Here is a 21,976-nt window from a genome sequence, read left to right as displayed (position 1 = left end):
GCTTCAGGAGTTACCTGTTTAGCTTCCCACTAGTCTAGTGAGCATGAAGTATGCAGTAAGTCATTGAGAATAGGACACAACATTCAGAGTGGCAAAAAAAGCCAAAACAGAAGATAGCATAAGGCGTGAGGTTGCTAAGCTTAGTTGCAGGCTGTATGATAGGAGAGTCACTTTAGCAATGATGAGCCAGCTTTTTACAAGATTAGTTGAAGATTCTCCTTCTCTTGATCATATGTTTCTTGATTAGTTTTACTTAAAATGTAGCCTGTAATTCTTGTCGTTTGGGCATCTTATAAGTAGATCATAGGGTAGCGAGCTGTTCATTTTTGATCAGTGCATTGAAGATTTTTAAGTGATGTACCATTATTTTTTCAAGTAGCACTATATGTATTAATTTTAAAATTTTAACAAAACTGCTTGAATATTTAAAAATGTTACTGAAATGTATCTTCATCAGCTCCTTTTGAAAGATTTTATTTTTTGGGGGGGAGAGGGGGTTGCTCTTTTCTTCCTCTGCTTCTCAGATAGTTGTTCTGTGTCATCTTTTCAATTTCTGTCTAGTTGTGTGTATCTCATCTCTTTTGTCTTTCACTACTTCTTCCAGCTTTCTACTATCCTGTTCATCTTCCTGTAAAAAGAAGGTAGGTAATAGTCAAAGGAAGAAGAAAAAAGATGTGGAGACTGTATGTAGGATTTTCTGTCTTTTACTGTTTTAAAGTTTTGTATAAAGTTGAGGCTCATTTTGAAAAAATTACATGGAATACATGCTTGAGGGAGTAACTGAAACTAGTTTACAATTTATCATTTTAAGGTAACTGTTCCTTCTGTAGTGTGTGGCAAGGGCAGTGCTAGAATTCCCATTACAGATTGCAATTCTTGTATCTATGTATCTTTACAGTACATACTGTGAGTTCCTCTTTCTGCACATTTGGAACTACGGTTCTTATTTCTTTTCTTCTCATGTGTTCTAAATAAGCCATTGTTCAAACTTCTCCAGTTAATTGGTCTTAAAAAAAGGTTTTCTGCAACTGAGCAGTGTAACATCTGCTACCATGTGGATGAAATGTAAGTGGAAATGCTCCGTGTTCTTCACTAAAACTGAAAACTGAAACTATTTTTGGTCTTAAAGCTATTTAGCTATTTTTGGTCTTAAAGCTATTTTTGACACACAATATTGAACACTTCTGATGTCCCTACACTATTAAAAGATACCTCTGTTCTCATAGATTTGAACAGTGTTTAACTTAATTTGACTTTTTTGTTTTCCTACACTTTTAAAATTCAGAAACTTCAGATGCAGTGCTTGCAGCTTCAAGTGCTCCAATAAGTTCTCCGAAAAGTGTTCCCTGTGTTACAGTATTGGCTTATTTTATGTTCTAGGGTCATAAGATCCTGTTTTAGGCTGAGGTTTTAGTGAATCCTGGCTACTAATTACCCCTTCTGAAAAATGCTATCCAGCCAGTTTTTGGCTCTTATCCAGTTATTCTGACTACTTGGAGACGGTACATTAGAAGGAGCTATTTAGAACATAGTGTAGAAAAATGTTCAGAAAATGTTTTAATGAATTCCTAAAACACATGCCTGTGTGTGGCCTTGAGATGTACTAGTTAAGAATTTGGGGCAGACCCTGACCATATACTATACATTCTAGTTAATATTATTGTTATCTTATTTGGTGGTGCTTTTTGTCTCTGTGTCTTTTTTGTTGTTGCTGTTGTTTTTGTTTTTTCTTCTGTTTTTTTTAACCATTCAGATAAAGTTTGTAGAAAACATGTTGCTCTTACTGAAATTAAGTTCCACTGATTTTCTTTTAGCTTACTGTCCATTTCTGAAAGTGTGTTCACTTCTTCACTATTTTACATAATTGAGGGAAATCTTGGCTTTAATTGTTAATTTTTGCATGTTTTCTGAGTTATGAATGGATGTGCGCCATCAATTGATTCCACAAAACCTTAGTATGTTTTGTGGATTTAACTTCTGTGGATAAATTCTAAGATTGAGTGAAGTCAAGGAGCGATTAACAGGATTTTCACTACTGTTTTCATAGAGTGAAGCATCTGCTTTTCTAGAGTGTTTGTAATAATAGTTAATACTTTTAATTTAAAATAATTAATTGGATAAGATCTGTGTTCAGATAGTTTTAACATGGTTAATTTTCCCAAGACAATAATACTAAATTTATTTTTCCACTAGAGTTAATATAATATAGATACATTGGTTTTTTTTTTTCAGGGAGGAAAATGAAGCTTTGATTTTTAGCAAGATTCTCTTATTTTCTGATGTGAATAAATAACTTCATTGCTGTCATTTTTCATTCAAGGTACAAAAGGCAGCAATTTAGAAAAATGTCCTTATAATACAAAAGCATGTCTTATGGTGGAAAAGACTTCTTCCTTTAGCAGAATGCTTTGCTCTGTGTGTTTGAGTGTGTGCATTTTGTTATTTGAGCCGTTACCTGCAGCTGATGAGCTCCAAAAAGAGCGAAACCAGTTAGGTCCTGCAGTACTGGCTAAAATTGTGCTTCAGGAGCTTTCAGTGGGGAAAACCGAAAAATGTTCTACGCTGGATAAACTTTAATTGTATTTTTTCAGTTTCCATAACACAAAAGGTGTTTGAGACTGTTTTCTTAAGGCATAAACTCCTGTGTTGCTTGTGTCTGCCTGCCTCTCTCCATTCCTCCTATTTATAATCGTAGTAATTTTAATGACCAGTTTCAACCATTTGGTAAAAAGAGAGAAGTCTGAAAGAGGAGATTAATGCACAAGTAAAAACAAATCATTCTGTGTTTGTGTTCTTTAAATTTCAATATTGCCATCTTTGTTCACTTAATATTTTATTCAAATATTGAAACTGGAATATGTGTGTGTGTGTTTGTGTTTATACTATTGCTTTCATTGTCATTTTCCCAGATCTTGATGATTTTGTTCTTCCTTTAAGCAGAACTTCATTTCCTGTTCCTTTTGCCTTTAGCTGTAGATCCGTCTTATCTTTTGGTTTGTTTCCTCTGTCTTTGTCTTTCTGTTCTCACAGTGCGCTGTTTCAAGAGAAGTTGGCAATATTAGGTAGCAGTTTTAGAAGGAAGTTGAAGGGGCAGAAAAGCTGTTAATATCTTAAATATGAGTGTTACTTGATTAAAGAAGGGAATTAACTGTGTATTGTATAATGAAGTTATGGTTAACCACACATGTTGGAATATGACTGTCTAAAGCTGTTATCAGCTTAATTTGACAAATAGATGACTACATACTACTTTTTCTAAGATTCTGTCATGTCTACATAGCTATGCTTTCCATACTTGTGCCTGTACTTCACTGAGCAGTTGTCCAGCCCTACACGAAAAGCAAAGTCAGCACCTTAACTAGCACAGTATTCTATGATGGCTACAGGCTAGTTGCTTTATCAATTCAGTGCTGCTGAAAATTTTGTTCCTGCGCCCTCCTGAAACACAGCTTTTTCCACACACATCTTTTCCCACCACTACCCATAAAAATACATTTCCACTTAACCTTATTCTGACTCTGATATCCGGTAGGTCCTTCTATGAGGTGCTTTAGATTCCTAGCACAAGAAAAAAAAAGGACTATTTTCTGCAGGGTCACTGAGGAAAAATTAGGTCATGGGAAGATGACTGTTGCCAAAGCTAATGTAAAGACACACACAATAATATAGAAGAACTGGGAACAGGAGAGAAGAGCTGAAAACAAAGGGGAGAAGAAAAGCAAGACTACCTTCTCTTGGTAGAATATTACCTGTTACAGTGACTCATCAGTCCATGGAACTGCAATTTCAAGTACAGAAGGWGGAAGATTGTTTACCTGGTTAGAGGATCCTGTTTGTTTCACTAGAAAAGAGGTAAAAAATTTTACAAGAAGATAACTTTGCTCCAACTTGAGCCTTTTTTCAGAGGATGAACACTAGTAGACACTATAATTTTCCCAATATTTKGGGCTATTTTTATGTGTGCTTGTGACAATTTTTAGCTGAGTTTAAAGCAACTTCACATCATGATTCTAACTGTTGTTTGTATTGACTAACAGTATGTTTAATACTTAGTTATAACCATGACAGACAGACTTCAGCCTTTTCAGCAGCCTGTACTGCACTTTTATTAATGCCCTGTGACAGTAACACTATCGCTTTGTACCTGACTGGCTTGTACACAGGTTGGGTGGGTAGGAGTCCAATTTCAGTGGCTTCTGAGGGCAGGCAGTTAGGATCATGGAGGTGGTGGTTATGGCAGTTCTTACCTGACAGTTTTGTCTTTTTTGATGAAACAGGGGTCCCAAAGAAACTGGGTGGCCACATTGAAACAGTGGTAATTAGGTGACCGTTGTCTGGCATCCATAGAGAAGGAAGCACTATGTTGTAAAAGTCACATGAGCCTTTAGGCAACAGTATAAATCTGTTCTTTACTTTGCTGAAGTGTAGGATAGTAATTCTGTCTCCATCTTCTGTTTCCTGTAAGTTCTCTTTTTCCTTGTCCTTGTTACACAGATGAGTGGATGATATTTGCTTTGTGGGTAGTACAAAGATAAAATCTGAAATGAATCAGATGAATGCTTGCAGCTGGAGTGTTGCGGCAAATTCATTCACAGTCTCAGAAAAAATCTACAATATCCATTGTTTAAAATAATACAGAAGTCATAGGAGCTGTTGCTGTGTTCTTGAGAGTAAAGATGTAGAACTGGTAGGAGGTATTAAAGGAATAAAAAGAAAATAGCTAAATTGTTACTTTGTGAGTTGTTGGGCCATTGTCTTCCATTAGGCAGCCTTTTTGTGTGGTTTGAATGAAATGTCTTAATGAAGCTGTGTTTTAATTCACTATTACTAAAGTGATAAGTAGCTGATGTTCATAGATAATTGTATTTTCAGTTTAGGTTTGTGTTTTTCCTCTTAGAATCGTTATTTCAATGCCGTATCTGCCATGGTTTATCCAGTAAATGGATAAGACTGTGCATAGAAGAAAGTGATGTTGTTCAGTATGAGATTCAATATCGGGTCTCTCCTGCTTAAAATCCTGCCTTTGAGTGAGGTCTCCTCATTCTTTTGTTAAGAGGTTGCAGTACATCTTATATTTTTACTGTACTGAAACAAGGTTTTAATCCCAYGCTATGTTTGCAGATTGTTTTATGTATTTCTGTTTTCTCTTCTACATAGAATACAAATTTATTTAATGATGGTGGTAGGAGAAATGGAGGAGATCAAGAACTTTATGAAGAACTTCATATGAAGAAAATGACTGTGTGTTTTGTCTCTGTTAATCAATTTTCTTAGTGTTCTAACAAGATGTGGAGGGAGTTCAACTTTGTCTGCTTTTTTGTAATTATGTAATTTTAAAGTCTGATAATTGGCAACTGTATTTTGGAATTGTAGACCTAGAACCTCATCCTGCACTGAATTTCAGAAAACTTAAATGCAGTGTCTTTTTGGGGGGGAGGAGATTTGTGTCKTAATGTGAGAAAGAAAGTGGTTGTTCTGGGCAAAAATTCAGGACATAGACCCTTTTTTCAGTGATTTGTCTTCAGATTAATTTAGAATACTCTGAAGCAAATCAGTTGGATATGTGTCCTCCTCCTCCTTTTGTAGGTTAAAAAGTTCTGTATCCCCCAACTGTACCTTTTGACTGCTGCAGTGTGAGGGATTTGATGGCATGTTTCAGGAGGTGTTTGCTTTGGATGTAATTTAATTGACTTCAYAAATTTCTCCTTTTAGAAATAAAGAATACATTCTGGACTTATCTAATGTCCTTCATTAATACATATTTCCTTTASTTCACCACTCCAACACCTTTCTGGGTGCGAATGTGTGTTCATGCTTGCACATATATGTACACCAGCTAGTTCTTGACTTGTGTGCTCACCTAAAATTCTGTAGTCTGCTTCACTTCAGTGTCCCCAAGTTGGTTCTGCTTCCCATCAGCTTTATTTATTTATTTATTTTAAGGATGTGAAACYATATGCATTTTAACCTAGGAAGACTATGTTTTCTATGGTAAAGAGCTGAATCCTTTCTTATCCTTTCTTATTACCTAGTTTTGTCATCTTTGCTAAGCAAAGCTTACTTTGCTTAGTAATTTCAAAATATATTTAACTGTGGAGGTCAGATCTTGGCAGAGGATTTAACTTTCATTTTAAATATCTGTTATCCAATTTTAATTTCTGTTAGGATAATTTAACAAAAGTTTTTGAACTGATGCATGTTTTCTTGGAATCTTTTCAACCAATAGTATATTGTTTATAATATGAGTCCGGAAGAACTAATGTAAATATTTTTTGTTTTTCAATAAGAGTTATGGAAGGAAGCAGCACATCAAATTCCAGATGTTTAAAAACTACTTACTTTCTGCTAACTTAAGTCTCTAATGTGACAAATAAGATCATTGTATAGATGTATAAAAACAATCTCGATACTCTTTCTTTTATGACGAGAATTTAGACACCAACTTTTGCAGATGAAAAAAATCCTAAAAGCTTACTATTTATTCATCTGACACTAAGCAGAAATCTTATCTGAAATTAAAAGTTAATTCCTTACACGACAATACAAAAACAAGATTAGGTCACTGGAAAAAGAATTTCCACTGACTGTGTCTTGTTCTTTTGCTGTCGCACAAGGAATTGCACTTTTTCTTTTGAAGAAATTCCACTGGCTGGAGCGCTTACAGTGAGCTGAATGCGTGAGCACAGGTATGAGAGGAAAGGAAGCCAGACTTCCTCTCTATGTGGGAAGAATTCGGCCAGTGATGTTGGTTGTTTCAGAGTAATCATCAATGAGATGATTGTGACAGGTTTATACTCTATACTATAATTAATATCAGTAAGGCTATGTTTCTAGGGTGATGCATGTTGTGATCAAACTGCACAGTGTTTAAAATTCCAACCTTGAAGTGAAAATTGGCAGCTCGCTCCAATTGAACTTTGAGAAAAGCATACAAAATTGCCATGCATCTCAGTTCTCGACTTTAACTTGTAAGCCACATTGATGTTAAATTTAAGATTTTCTGCTTGCATGTGTGAATGTGCATGGTTTTCTTTTCCACATATTCTTTAAAATAATAATAATGAACAAAACATTTTGGTACATTGTGTTCCAGGGTATCATTTCTGGTGTAGTCTGGAAAAATATTCCCATATAGTTGGTGGAATATTTATGTGTTTCATTAAGAGTGCAAGCAGAATTTATTTCCTACTTTAGCTGTTTTTATACAATATTTTTATTTGTTCCAATTTAGATTGAATTAGAGCAATAACAAAATTTATTGGCTCATAATAAGAAATGACTGACGCTTAAATGTGCATTTGAAGTTTTCTTACTTGTAACCATATTTTTGTTTTGTTTTCAGAATGCTCTCTTTAGTTGTATTAACAGAAATGAAAGTAAGTATATAATGAGTAGTTTTGCACTTTTGTTTTCCTTTCAGAACCCTCTTTATAACTTTTAGCTCTAATGTTTCAGAAATTCTATAGGTCTGTGTTTACAAGTCACATGAGTTTAGTTCCATACAACAATAAACCACACACATAAACATGCTTGCTGAAGCAATAGGAGGATTGGACCACCTGTATAATTTATAAGTATTTAATTTATAAATCACTATTTGTTTTAGCTTTTCTATCATATTTTAGTAATTGCTTAGAAGCTCATTTCTTACATATGAAGATTCTATTGATTGATGTCTCTCTGTAGAAAAGAAATGAGTGTCTCAGAATTAATTCTAGTAAAAGTATTTCTCAGGTTTTGTATTTAATAACATGACAAAAGTGGATGAATCAGAATGATACCCTCTCTCTTTTGAACAGATTTTTGGATATTGCTTCCATATTTATTTGTCTCCCTGTTAATTTTTGTCTAATAGTTCAATTAGAAGACAAGTCTGGTTACCTTTAAATAGATAAAAACAAAACAACTGAAGATAAAATTCAGCTGGCTTGCTAGGGACTTGAACTTTAACTTCAAGAAAGGATTTTTGGATCTTTTTTTTTCCCAAACGAACAAGAAGACATACTTTGGATAGTTACAGACAGGCACAGTGTTTCTGGTAGCCAGAGATTGTTTTGATGATGCCTAGAATTTGGTGATTGGTTCTAGTAATAGCTTGAGCTTCATTCAGTGGTGTACAGATTTACTTGTTTCTATGTATAGGAATCAATARGTTTTTCTGTTTTTGTTTTGTGGATTCTTTTTTTCCCCAGTGGGATCAGTTTGTTGCAGTTATGCAGGTCATCATACAAACTGTCGGGAATATTGTCAAGCAATTTTTCGGACAGACTCTTCTCCCGGTCCTTCACAAATTAAAGCAGTTGAAAACTACTGTGCATCTATTAGCCCTCAGCTAATACACTGTGTGAACAACTATACACAGTCATATCCAATGAGAAACCCTACAGATAGTAAGTATAAAAATTATTTCATTTATGAAAATTATATAAAAAATACTGAAAATGCTGGAGACTTTTATATGTACATTTTATTTTATAAGCGGTATTGTATAAATCTGCAGTTAGATTGTATTACTACATATGTCTGTAATATATAATCATATAAATTTGTACAATGATAAATTTAGGTTTATGTAGGTACAATGCTTTTTTTAATAACTAGCTTATAAATGCTACATATCAGTTCTGCTTTTCTTAAGAGCTGATTCTGTTTGCATTTAAAAGTAGTAAAAGAATCATTGTTATTTGAGTTTATTTTAAAATATCTTTCTCTAAAGGCTGCTATGTAATGTGTCTTGGTTGTTATTGTGTGCTGGATAATTAACATTTAAAAACAAATTTTAACAGGTTTGTATTGCTGCGATAGAGCAGAGGACTATGCATGTCAGACTGCTTGTAAAAGAATTCTAATGTCAATGAAAACAGAGCTTGAAATTGTTGATGGACTTATAGAAGGCTGCAAAACAATGCCTCTTCCTCAGGATCCACTTTGGCAATGTTTTCTTGAGAGTTCAAGATCTGTTCACCCAGGAGTCACTGTGCACCCTCCACCTTCCACAGGCCTTGATGGAGCTAAGCTCCATTGCTGTGCTAAAGCAAATTCTTCCACCTGTAGGTCAGTATCTCTCTTCCTTCATTTCCAGTTGTCAAAATGCTTCGGAAATTGTCTGGTGCCAGCCTTTTGCCCAAATCCTGCTATGTAAGTCAAGTATTGACTTCTGTGAATTGTTAGAGAGAAACGAGTTTAGGTAATCTGATGGCTGACACATTCTACCCAGTGCTTTGGTACCGTTTCATGAGAGGAATCACATTTTCTTATTTTTTCTTATTTTACTAGAAACACTGGACTACTGCATCCTACACTTTGTTTGTGGTAGTAGCAGCCAATACTGCAACAAGCTGAGGAGAGCATGAGAACTATGGGGAAAAYAAACAGTACAAAGTGTCAAATGCCTGATTCCTACATGTTAAAAACCTTTGTAGTATTCTTAATAAACACAATTTAGATTGTCCATGAAACATTGCTTTGGCAATATATTAATTAAATATTGGAACTAACTATTCCCAAATTCAAAAAAAGTTAAAAAAAAAAAAAAAAATCTGGTTTCAATCAAACAGTTGCGTGCTTGCAAATAAAGGTTATAGGGGTCTTTTTATTTAGAGTGGTTATCTATTCACTTCAAAAAGTGATAATTATGGCCTTTTAAAGGCATGTAATGTGATGAAATAAATATGTAAAAACTTGTTTTGAACTGCTACTTTCTTTTGCATTGAAGTTTAGCTAAACAAAAAACTTGAATATGGCAGGATTTTATAGGGAGTTTTATAGGAGGGTCCTAGAATTATGTTATTTCATAGAACATTGCAGCATAGGGCAGCTAGTGCAATGTSTTTTCATTGCTTGCTTTGATATTCAGTTCTGAAAATTGATCCTTCCTTTTCATTTTCAATACAATAGACTTTAATAGTTCAGTGAGGTTCCATATCTTTATTTGGGAACAGCTTCACTGCCACTGTGAACGAAGTGGCCTGGATATTTCTGACTCCAAGGAAGAACTCAAATGCAGGCAATGAACAGTTCATCTGCGTCRATATCAGGGCAAAGGAAGAAATGTACTTTTGTTTGCTTAGTTTTTCTGTAGCAGGAGAAGATGTGATCTAAAGTTGAAGGATGAGATTAGAATTTCTTCATTGTTATGTCAGCCTGGTTTATTACACATAAAGTTGGCTGGAATAGTTCTCACCTTGTTAGTTCAGGTCTCCTGCAAATTCCAGCTTTGTCTTAGTCTGTATGTTGTATGTTGCAGTTTTATATTATGACATTTTTCAGTCTTACTAGCTTAAATATTTGGTGACATTCTTAAACAAAAGTGGAAAATTTATTAGAGCACAGAATTTGTAAAATCTTGCTGATTTTGTGGGCACTAACGGAGATTTCTGCCCTTGCTTTAGGCTCCTTTGGTGAGCATAGGTTCACCACAAGTGTAGGTTCTGTTATTATGTCTGAAAGACTGCTATTCTTTTCATTTGATTATTTATATTTTTTCAGAGAGCTCTGCACTAAGCTTTATAGCACAAGCTGGGGCAATTCACAGAGTTGGCAAGAATTTGATCGCTTTTGTGAGTATAACGCAGTTGAAGTTTCCATGTTGACCTGTTTAGCAGATGTACGAGAACCTTGTCAGCTGGGCTGTAGAAATCTTACTTACTGCACTAATTTTAATAACAGGTAGGAGAGAAACACTGATTATTTTATAAAGGAATTCCTGTGCTTTGAATTAGAAAAAAAAAAGTTTTCAGATGTATTTTTAGATTGTATGTCACTGTCTTTCTGTAAATCTTATYGTAGTTAACAATTTTAAAATAAACAAGTTTTCTTTAGAAGACTTTTGGAAATGTATTTAAGTGTCATTACAAAGTCTATCAGAATAAAAGTAACCTGTGAACTTGTAAAATGTCACCCCGTATTAACAGCATATTCCTATGTCTTATTGTATAAACAATTAAGCCATGATTGATGGGTTATTGTGTATTATAAAATATGGTTGAAATGCTTGTTAAATTTTTATGTTACTCTAACATTTTCCTGAGAGTATTAGGACTTATCTCAGTGATTTACTCTTTTTCAAAATTGCTTTCCTTTTAAAGATATTTCTGCATTTTTACACCCTACGGAGCAAAATCAGTGATTTAAAAATGCTATCTGAATTAATAGCGGCAAGATTACAAGTTAAATAGTTTTAGAATTTCACAGGTACATTTGAAATTTTCCCTGTTAGTTAAGATCTCTGGCTTTTCCTTGAAATAATGGAAGTGGCATGACTTCCATATTATGGATAATAGCATAGAAGTGTGATAGTTGTTGTCTAGACAAAAATAAATGATAAAATTTGCATTAGTGATTCACCAGGAAACATTCACACAAATGTTCTTAATATATAAATTTTTTTTAAGTCAACTTCAGGTTAAAAAAGAAAAAAATTTAGATGGTATTTGCTCCAAGAGGTAGAAGTAAGAGCAGAATTTYGGCCTGGAGATTTAAAGAGGTTATTTTCATTCAAATGTTTTTCAGTCTTGTTTAACTGTAGAGGGGATTCTTGTCTTTTATGCTACAGTATCAAGGTGGTACAACTCATACGGTATAAAGTAAAGCATGTGCTGTTTTACTTTYCTTGTGTACCTGCCATATCTTAACTTCTTTTGTTTTAAGGCCAACAGAGCTTTTCAGGAGCTGCAATGCTCAGTCAGACCAAGGAGCTATGAATGACATGAAGCTGTGGGAAAAAGGGAGTATTAAGATGCCATTTATAAATATTCCTGTTCTTGATATTAAAAAATGTCAACCAGAAATGTGGAAGGCAATTGCCTGTTCACTACAGATTAAACCTTGCCACAGCAAATCTAGAGGAAGTATTATCTGCAAGTAAGTACTTTAAAAAAAAATCTGTTGAGAAGTTCTGCTAAGGGTTTTTATGAAAACTGAAAAACTGCTGTGGGATTGTGTATGGTTTATATTAGAGGAGACAACCAGAAGGAATGTGAGCTTGTATAGTTCCTATTACTTGAAACTCCTAATTGCTCTTACTTGAATCTTCATCACTATAATTTGAAGGTGCTTGCTTGTTAATGAGAGGGATGTATGTGCTTCCATTGTAAAGCTGATTTTTTTTGGCTATCTGTGCTGTCTATAAACCTTCTTTCCTTTTTTAAAAAAATATTTAATCTATTAGTGATGTTTAGCTAGCAGAGAGAAAGATCCGTGAAAGATACGAAGTTCATAAAAATTTGAGACTATGTGACTGGGTAGAAAAGAGAGTGAGTACAAGTAGTGAGGTAAAGAAAGGAAATACTTGGTCTTGAAATATACATCAGGCTATAGAAAATATAGCTTGACCACCTGAAAGCAAAGGAAGAGCAGTGTAAACAATAGTTCCTGTCTTTATAGCACATTTTTTTCTATTCATATATGTAAAGTTTAGTATCTACATAAACACTTTGTTGTAAGAGGAGGCAGAAGGGGAGAGGTGTGGTTTGGGGAAAGGGAAGAAAGTGGAAAGCAATCTTCTTCATACAAGACCTTTTTTCTTTAAGTAGTGTTCATGAAGTTCTGTTTATTTATTTATCTGAAGATCAGATTGTGTAGAAATACTCAAGAAATGTGGAGATCATAATAAGTTTCCTGAAGGCCACACAGCTGAAAGTATTTGTGAGCTCTTATCTCCAACAGATGACTTGGAGAACTGTATCCCTTTGGATACATACCTGAGTAAGTATCAACATATCTGTGCAACAAAAACAGAAACCAAGATGCTTTGAATGTTTATGATTACTTTTAATCATTTCCATTATTTCTTTTAAATAAAATTGTAATTACATTGAATTTGAGAGGTGAAAGTATTTATTTAGCATTTTAGAGAAGAATTACTTGTTCAGATTGATATATATCTCACTACATTAATTCGTTCTGTTTTTGGAACTCCATGCAATCAGTACTTCTATACTAATCTGTATCAGATTATAATCTGGCCTATTGAATTTTAATGTATTTTTACCTGATTCAGAATAGACTAACTTAATTATACTTTAAAAAATACTATTTGTCAATAAGTCATCCCACCTTCCAGAAAAGTACTGAGCAATAATAAAATCACCAGCAGTATTTTATTTACAGAACAAAAGCTGGATCATGCAGAACTGATCGCAGGTGACTCTCGCTTAAACAAGAGCATGAATTAGAGCAGAACATCTTGATGTCCGAGATCAAATTAACCACTGGGCAGTAGAATCTTAGCTTAGTAGGTGTACAGAAGTTTTTGTGGTTCTGTGTTCTTCTAGCACATTGYCTTTGGTCTTATTCCTCAACAAGGAGCACAACTGTATTGGTAACTGTATTGGTAACGTCTTACTTTGGTTCTAGATTTTGCTAAATGCATCTTTTCCCATTCCTTTCTACTCTCTGCCCATTGCATATTTCTCTCTATRTGATTTAAACCTTTTTAGCTGTGAAAATCTGCAAGTTTTAGATCCCCTTGCAAGTTAGATTTTAGTATTTCTTTCTCAAAATCCTACAAAATTAAAAAATAGTAAAATTTGGTTAGAAGGAGCTACAACTGAAAGCATACCTCAACATCTAAACTAATGTTGATTCAGAAGCAATTGGAAAGATATCCTTTTCCTGTTGTTCCCCAAGAGACAATGTGGTGCATTTAGCTGCTGCTTTTCCATGATGTCTTCCCTCTTCTGTATTTTATATGAAGAGAACATTACTAGTGAACTAAAGAAAAACAAAAGCTGAGTTATATCTTAAAAGCTGATCAGTAATACCACATTTGATTAAACTTTCAGTGTACTTAATCATAGGTTGTAGGTTTTCTCTTCATTAAACTGCTGTTCATCATCTCTTTGTRTATTTGTCATGTAGACAAAATTCTTGAGAAAACAAGATGGAGCAAATAGATTTTTGTTTGTGAAGAATAATTCAGGTCACTGTTTCCAGGCCTGGGGACTTAGCTTTTGAAAGAGTTAACAGATTAACTTGACATTTCAAGCTTCTACAAGTATAAGTAAATATATTAAAGATTTCACAAAATTATCAAAAACACTTTACTGAGTACAAGAAGCATTACGTACTTTATTGCGGAAATATAGACCTCATGTGAATCACTATAGATGACCTGTATATTGTTTTCAGGCCCAAGTTCTTTAGGTAACATTGTAGAAGAAGTTACRCATCCATGTAATCCAAATCCATGTGCAGCTAACCAGTTATGTGAAGTAAACAGAAAAGGATGTCAATCTGGAGAACTGTGTCTTCCATATTTGTGTGTTCCAGGTAGGGGCTTTGGACTTCTGTTTATGTGAGTTTTGCTGATAAATATATGGTACTGAAACTTTGTTGAAAGCTTTAAAATGAAATGCTGATATCTCAAAAGAGAAAGAACTATTATTACAACTACCTCATCTTTTCAAAAGCTGTATCCAGCATTCCAACTCTTCAGTTTCCTATGTATTTTTATTGTCCACTGAAACAACATCATCTTACCAGATACATTACCTGTTTTGCTTCAGAATAAATGAATGTCCCCTCAGTACAAGAGAGACATGGAGCTATTAGAGAGAGTCCAGCATAGGGCTTCAAAGATGATCAGAGGACTGGAGCCTCTCCCCTCTGAGAAAAGGCTGCAAGAGCTGGGCCTGCATAGCCTGGAGAAGAGAAGACTGAGAAGGGATCTTATCAATGTCTACAAATACCTTATGGGGGAGTGTCAAGGGGATGGGGCTGAACTCTTCGCAGTGGTGCCAAGCGACAGGACAAGAGGTAATGGGCACAAACTGAAACACAGGAAGTTCCACCTGAATATGATGAACTTCTTTACTGTGAGAGTGACAGAGTAGTGGACCAGGTTGCCCAGAGAGGTTGTGGAGTCTCCTTCTGTGGAGATATTCAAAACCCACCTGGCTGCAATCCTGTCTAACATGCTGTTGGTGGTCCTGCTTGAGCAGGAGGGGTTGGACTAGATGATCTCCAGAGGTCCCTTCCAACCTCCACCATTCTATGTGATTCTGTGTCTGTGTATGGTCTCTAAGCACTCTGCCTGCTATTTAAGATTACAAAAATACAGCACTGCAAATACAGTGCAGCTCACTGCTTCTGCAGGCACCAGGGCATGTACAGTAGCATTTCTATTTATTGTTAGCTGTAGTTTCATAATTTTACTTATTGATAGAATAAATGGATATTGTATCTTGCCTTGAAATTAATGAAAATTGGGCTATCATCTTGGGACAGCATTCTGAGGACTCTGAGAATCTGATCAAATATAGGATCACCTGGGATGTGCTCTTGCATTGGCAGCAATTCTGATATAATATTAAAGATCAAGTTGGAATCTTATGTAGAGTTGTCTCAAATCCTTCTTCATAAATGAGACCAACTTCTTCAAAATTTCTCCAGAAGTTCACTGGAAACTACTTAATGTCTAAGTATATTAGTATTCAAGCTTTTTTTTAAGGGGTATACTATTGCTCTAGCTCCTTCCCTTCACTCAGTTCATGGTGTCTATGTTTAAGGCTTCGAACAGAAGTGACATGCAACATAATAGATCTACCTCTTTTCTTCTCTCTAGTATTTGATTTTGCAGCACTGATGCAGCATGTCAGAACTTCATCTGTAATTATTGACTGCACTGTTAGTTTATTGTTTGAGTAGAGAAAAAAGCAGAACTGCAAGAGAGATAAGTTCCATGCCTCTTCCAAATCTGTAGTCTGAGGGAGGTTGACAGTGGGAAAAAAGATAAGCAGGAATAACTTTTTAGTGCTGCCTTGTCCTTCTACAGGAGGCCCACAGTACTACCTTTCATTAAAGATGAAGAATGGGGATGTAGCACTTAGAGCTCACATTTTCCTTGAGTGAAACTTCTAATGTAGGTGCAGCTCACTAAGAAGGCGCTGACAACCATTTGGGAACTACTTCTTATAGCGTAGATGTCATTTAACAACTACACTGGGCTTAAGTTCTGAGCTGATTAAGGAGAGCCTCATGTAGAATGGGTTTCAGTAATCTAACTTTTGAAAGGACAGGTTTGGGTGTTGATTCTGACAATCTAATTTGTAAAAAGAGCTGGCAAACTGTAGAACATCCAACTTCTGCAACCAACTTCTTTGTCCTACCCTAGACACCTGTAGCGCTTGTCACAATTTTAATTTTAATTTTGCTTGTGAAGATTATTTTGGGTTAGTATTTTCAGGACTGAAGACTTAGCTTTTAAAATGAGTTAACAAGTTAACTTGACATTGCAAGCTTTTCCAAGTATAATTAAAAAAAGTAAAAAATTTCACAGATCATCAGAAACATAATTTTACTTCTCTGAGCATGCTTCGTTGTAGAAACAGATCTCGTTTAAATAACTACAGATGATCTATTTCCAGTCTCAAGTTCCTTTAAAGCAAAAGTTACCATACTGTGACATGAAGGGTCACCTATGTTTCTTGAGGCAAAAAAGAAAATTTGCATTTGGTGATTGCTTGAAAGCATGTCCTGGGAGAGCCAGATAGAGATTTTTAAACTGAATTACTTGAAATATGCCCTTTATTAGAGGAAGAGGCAGAGAACATTATCTTAGCAGTCTCCCACCAGTGTTCTGAACTCTTTTTTTCCTATGGTTTTGTGGCTGATTTGCAGTTTCACAGAATAATTACGGTTGGAAAGGATGCCTGGAGGAGGGTCAGCTAAAGCAATTTCCTCAGGTCCATGTCTGGCTGAGTTTTGAGCATCCCCAAGAATGGGGACTCTAGTGGTCAGTCACTATCACAGTAAACCGGTGACAGAATTCCATGACATTCAGTTTCTGCCCATTGTGTCTCATCCTGTCACTGGGCACCACTGAGAAGTCTGGCTCATCTATCTTTCTAACAGCCTCTCATAAGATAATTGTAAATGTTAAGATCTTCGTGAGCCTTTTCTTCTCTAGGCTAAACAGTCCCAGCTCTCTCAGCCTTTCCTTATATGAGAGATGCTCAAGTCCCTTGATCATCTTAGTAGTCCCTCAGTGGACTCGTTCCAGTAGCTCCTTGTCTCTCTTACACGGGGGAGCCCACAACTGGATACAGTCCTTCAGGTGTGATCTCACCTGGGTTCGAATACAGCGAAGGGATCACTTGCCTAGATCTGCTGGCAATGCTCTTCCTAACGTAGCCCACGATACCATTGGCCRCTTTTGCTACAACGGTGCACTGCTGGCTAATGGTCAACCTGCTGTCCACCAGGACTCCCAGGTCCTTCTCTGCACTGCTACTTTCCAGCTGATAGGCCCCCAGCATGTTCCTGTGCCTGAGGTTCTATCCCAGGTGCAGGACTTTGCATGTCCCTTTATTGAACTTTATGAGGTTCCTCTCTGCCCATTTCTCCAGCCTGTCAAGGTCTCTCTGAATGATAGCACAACCATCTGGTGTATCCACCGCTCTTCTCAGTTTTGTRTTATCTGTAGACTTGCTGAAGGTACACTCTATCCCATCATCTAGGTCATTAACAATGAGGTAAACAGCATTAGACCAATACTGGATGCACAACTAGTGACTGGTCTGGACTTTGTGCCACTGAACACAACATTCTGAGCCCAGTAGTTCAGGCAGTTTTCAGTGCTCCTCATTGTCCACTTATCTAGCCCATATTTCATCAACTTGCCTATGAGAATGTTATGCGTGACACATCCAAAAACTTCATAAAGTTGGGATAACATCCACTACTCCCTCCTCATCCACCAAATTAATCATCCCATCCTAGAAGGCTCTCAGGTTGTCCAGCACAGTCCCCTTCATAAATCCATACTGACTACTACTGATCATTATCTTGTTCTTCTTGTGTCTGGAAATGGTATGCAAGATTACTTGATCCATCACCTTCTCAGGACTGAAGTGAGACTGACCAGCCTGCCATTCCCCAGATCTTCCTTCTTGCCACTCGTGAAGACAGGAGTGACATTTGCTTTCTTCCAGTCCTCAGAAACTTCTCCTGATCGCTACAGCCTTCTAAAGATTACCAGGGTTGGCCTTCCAATGACATGGCCCAGCTCACTCAGAAGTCATGGGTGCATTCCATCAAATCATAGAATGGTTGGGGTTGGAAGAGACCTCTGCAGATCATCTAGTCCAACCCCCTGCTCAAGCAGGGTCGCTAGGGCACATTGGACAGGATTGTGTCCAGCCAGGTCTTGAGTATCTCCAGAGAAAGAGACTCCACAACTTCTGGGCAACCTGTTCCAGTGCTCTGTCACTCTCAGAGTAAAGATGGTTTTCCTTATATTCCAGTGGAACTTCTTGTGTTTCAGCTACTGACCTTCTTTGCCCTGAAGGCACATCCTCTACTTGTTGCCCACTCAGACCCCTAGGCCAGCAGATCAGACCCTAGCCTGTACTCGTCCATGGGGTTGTTCCTTCCCAGGTGCAGGACTCTGCACATCCCTTTACTATCCAGCCTCTCATGATCCCTCTGAATGGCAGCACAGCCTTCTGCTGTATCAGCCACTTTTCCCAGGTTTGGTATCATCTGCAAACTTGCCAAGGAGACACTCTGTCCCTTCATCCAGGACACTGATGAAGAAGTTGAACAAGATTGGACCCTGTACTAACGCCTGGGCGACTCCACTAGCTACAGGCCTCCAACTAGACTCTGTGCCACTGATGACAATCCTCTGAGCTCTGCCTTTCAGCCAGTTCCCAATCCACCTTGCTGTCCACTCATCTAGCCAACCCTTCCTGAGCTTGCCTAGGAGGATGTTATGGAAGATGGTATGCATCATACCCTTTCACTGTCGAGACAAAGCCTTGCTGTAGTCAAGGCAAACATCCACTGCCCTCCGAACATCCAACCAAACAGTCATGCCATCATAGAAAGCTCTCAGATGGGTTCACCCCTTGGATTTCCCCTTGGTGAATCCATGCTGACTACTCCTGATCACCTTCTTTTCCTCCACATGCTTAGAGATGACATCTGCGATGAGCTGTTCCATCACTTTTCGAGGGATGGAGGTGAGGCTGACTGGCCTGTAATTTTCTGGGTCCACCTTCATGCTCTTTTTGAAGGCTGGAGTGGCAATGGCTTTCTTCCAGTCCTCAGGCACCTCTCCAGTTCTCCGTGACCTTTCAAAGATGATGGAGAGTGGCAACGATGGAGAGAGCAATAACATCTGCCAGCTTCCTCAGCACTCGTGGGTGCATCCCGTCAGGGCCCATGGATCTGTGGAGTGTCAGACGTGCCTAAATGACCTCCAGCTCAATCCTCCTCGACCAAGGAAAGGTCTTGCTTTCTCCAGACTTGCTCTCTTGTCTCCAAGCTCTGAGATTCCTGAGGGCTGCCCTTAGCAGTGAAGACTGGAGCAAAGAAGGCATTCAGTAATTCTGCCTTTTCTGCATCCTTTGTCACCAGGGCCCCTGCCCCATTCACGAGCGGGCCCACATTTTCCTTGGTCTTCCTCTTGCTACCGATGTATTTGAAGAAGCCCTTCTTGTTGTCCTCGACATCCCTTGCCAGATTTACTTCCAAATGGGCCTTAGCCTTCCATGTTGCATCCCTGCATACTCTGACAATGCTCTTATATTCCTCTCAGGTGGCCTGTCCCTTTTCACACATTCTGTGTACTTTCTTCTTCTGAGTTTTGCCTGGAGCTCCTTGCTCATCCAYGCTCRTCTCCTGCCCCTTTGCTCACCTTCCTGCTCATTGGGCTGCATCGACCTTGAGCGTGGAGGAAGTGAGGCTTGAATATTAACCAGCTCTCTTGTACCCCCCTTCCCTCTAGGGCCCTAACGCATGGGATTCCTCCACCTAGGTCCCTGAAGAGCCCAAAGCCTGCTCTCCTGAAGTCCAGGACTGCGATCCTGCTTATTGCCTTGCCTCCTCCATGCAGGATCCTGAACTCTACCAGCTCATGATCACTGCGGCCAAGGCTGCCCCCAACCTTCAAATCTCCTACCAGTCCTTCTCTGTTGGTTAGGACAAGGTCCAGCAGGACATCCTTCCTCATTGGCTCCTCCACCACCTGTGTCAAAGAGTTATCATCAGTGCGCTGCAGGAGCCTCCTGGACTGTTTGTGCCTGGCTGTGTTGTCCTTCCAGCAGATATCAGGGTGGTTGAGGTCCCCCATAGGAACCAGGGTCTCTGATTGTGAGGCTACTTCCAGCTGTCTGTAGAAGGGTAGAAGGCCTCATTGACCTCCTGATCGGGTGGCCTGTAGTAGACACCCACAACAGTATCACCCATATCCKCCCATGCCCTTACCCATAAGCTCTTGACTGCTTCCTTCTCCACCCCTAAGCAGAGCTCAATGCATTCCAGCTGCTCTCACACATAAAGAGCAACTCCACCACCTTGCCCTCCTGGCCTGTCTTTCCTAAAAAGTACATAGCCATCCATGACAGCATTCCAGTCATGTGAGYTCTCCCACCATGTCTCTTGTGATTGCAATGAGATCACGGCCCTGCGACTGCACACAGATCTCCAGTTCCTCCTGTTTGTGCCCCATGTTGCATGCATTGGTGTACAGGCATTTCAGAGAGGTAACTGAGCATGCAGGTTCCCCAGGAGGGATGCAAGAGGATCCCCCACAGCCATGTCTTATATGCACATCCGTGGCTGCGTGCACCCACTGGAGGCATCCTGATTTGAGCTGTGTTTTGCTGACTACCCTGTCTCTATAATTCTTCCCTTGCCCTGTCTTTCCTAGTCTTATGGTCCAAGTATGGACAAATATGTCCAGGTTATTTAAATGTTTCAGGTTTCTCTAGAGATTTTTAATAACAAAGAGGAACATTGGTTTTTGCTTCCCTTGTGTCTCACTTGTGTTTGAAAATCTCTTCTGAAAGTTGGKATAGGTTTTCAGCTGATGCTTTTTGTGAACCTAGGAAAATTGTTTTGTTTATTTTCTCATGATCCTTACAAAACCTTTTTTCTGAAAAGCTGAACAGTGTTACTATAGTGGGTGTGTTATCTGGACTTACTGCAAGTCATTCAAAATCATCTGAAARCAAGCTTACCTAAAGTTTATGAAAAGACAGTTTACTTTCTCTGTGATTATCTGTATTCAGTCTTCTTAATGGTTGAAAGTTTCTGGGCATTTGTTGCAGTTCAGCAGTTACTTCTAGTTTAATTTTAACCACCTATTTCTTTTGCTTTTTCTTCTTTCCAATTTTTAAAACCTTTTTTCTTCTTCTTTTTCTTACTTTATTTCCAATTTTCCTGCTTCTTCTCCCTTTCTCTTCTATTTATGTATACCTTGATAAGGAATTCTTCAGTATTCATTTAATAGGTACAAGTAGGATAGGAAGATTTAGTTAAAGATGTGAGAGAGGAGAAAAAATGGGCTTTGCTTTGAGCCTTTAACTCAGATTTTATATTGGAAAAAATGAAGTGTGAATAACATATGACTCATACAGGACTGTAGAAAATGCAGTTCCTTGAGAATTATTGAAGTTTCCAATCTTTCTCTCTGAAGCTGCATTTCTGCAAATACTTCAGAACATTGTCTCAAGCAACTATTTTCTGTGTCTGCTACTTGTTAACTTTACAGAGTTAGTGAATTTCTCTGAAACATAAGAGCGAGACTGTTTATAATAACTAGTGCTCTTATTTGCACAAAGATCTGCTTTCTAATGACAATGAACAATTCTTTTGCTTACAAAACGTATTTTCTATTTCTTCAGCCATTTAGGGATACCTGCAGGTTTTTCACAAATCAAACTGTAGTAGTTATTTTTGGCATTGGTATTTGCCTAAACATTAGTTAAATTTGAACTAAATTTTTTCTTTGTATATAGGTTGCAAATTGGGGGAAGCCTCAGATTTTATTGTCCGTCAGGGTACACTTATTCAGGTCCCGTCATCAGCTGGTGATGTTGGTTGTTACAAAATTTGTACCTGTGGACACAGTGGGTTGCTAGAAAACTGCATGGAAATGCATTGTGTTGACCTACAAAAGTCATGTATTGTTGGAGGACAAAGAAAAAGTAAGTATTAGAACAGTAAGTATATCTTCATACAGCATCTT

The 21,976-nt window shown here is 37.6% G+C and overlaps 1 protein-coding gene across 4 annotated transcripts in view; it reads left to right on the top strand.

Annotated features, from left to right (window-relative positions):
- RECK (reversion inducing cysteine rich protein with kazal motifs) overlaps positions 1-21,976 on the top strand; it is a 69,292-nt gene that overhangs the window by 31,157 nt on the left and 16,159 nt on the right. For all 4 annotated transcript variants that reach the window (XM_085306822.1, XM_085306821.1, XM_085306820.1 and 1 more), the window contains 8 exons: positions 7,343-7,376; positions 8,193-8,390; positions 8,787-9,054; positions 10,489-10,668; positions 11,650-11,862; positions 12,569-12,705; positions 14,131-14,271; positions 21,747-21,935. In XM_085306822.1, coding sequence (XP_085162948.1) covers positions 7,343-7,376; positions 8,193-8,390; positions 8,787-9,054; positions 10,489-10,668; positions 11,650-11,862; positions 12,569-12,705; positions 14,131-14,271; positions 21,747-21,935 — 1,360 coding nt within the window. The remainder of the gene's footprint in view (positions 1-7,342; positions 7,377-8,192; positions 8,391-8,786; positions 9,055-10,488; positions 10,669-11,649; positions 11,863-12,568; positions 12,706-14,130; positions 14,272-21,746; positions 21,936-21,976) is intronic.

The sequence above is a fragment of the Rhea americana genome, unplaced genomic scaffold (assembly GCF_003343005.1).
Source record: "Rhea americana isolate MKP2758 unplaced genomic scaffold, rheAme1 scaffold_248, whole genome shotgun sequence".
Lineage (NCBI taxonomy): Eukaryota > Metazoa > Chordata > Aves > Rheiformes > Rheidae > Rhea > Rhea americana.
This window is presented reverse-complemented; position numbering and strand designations above follow the sequence as displayed.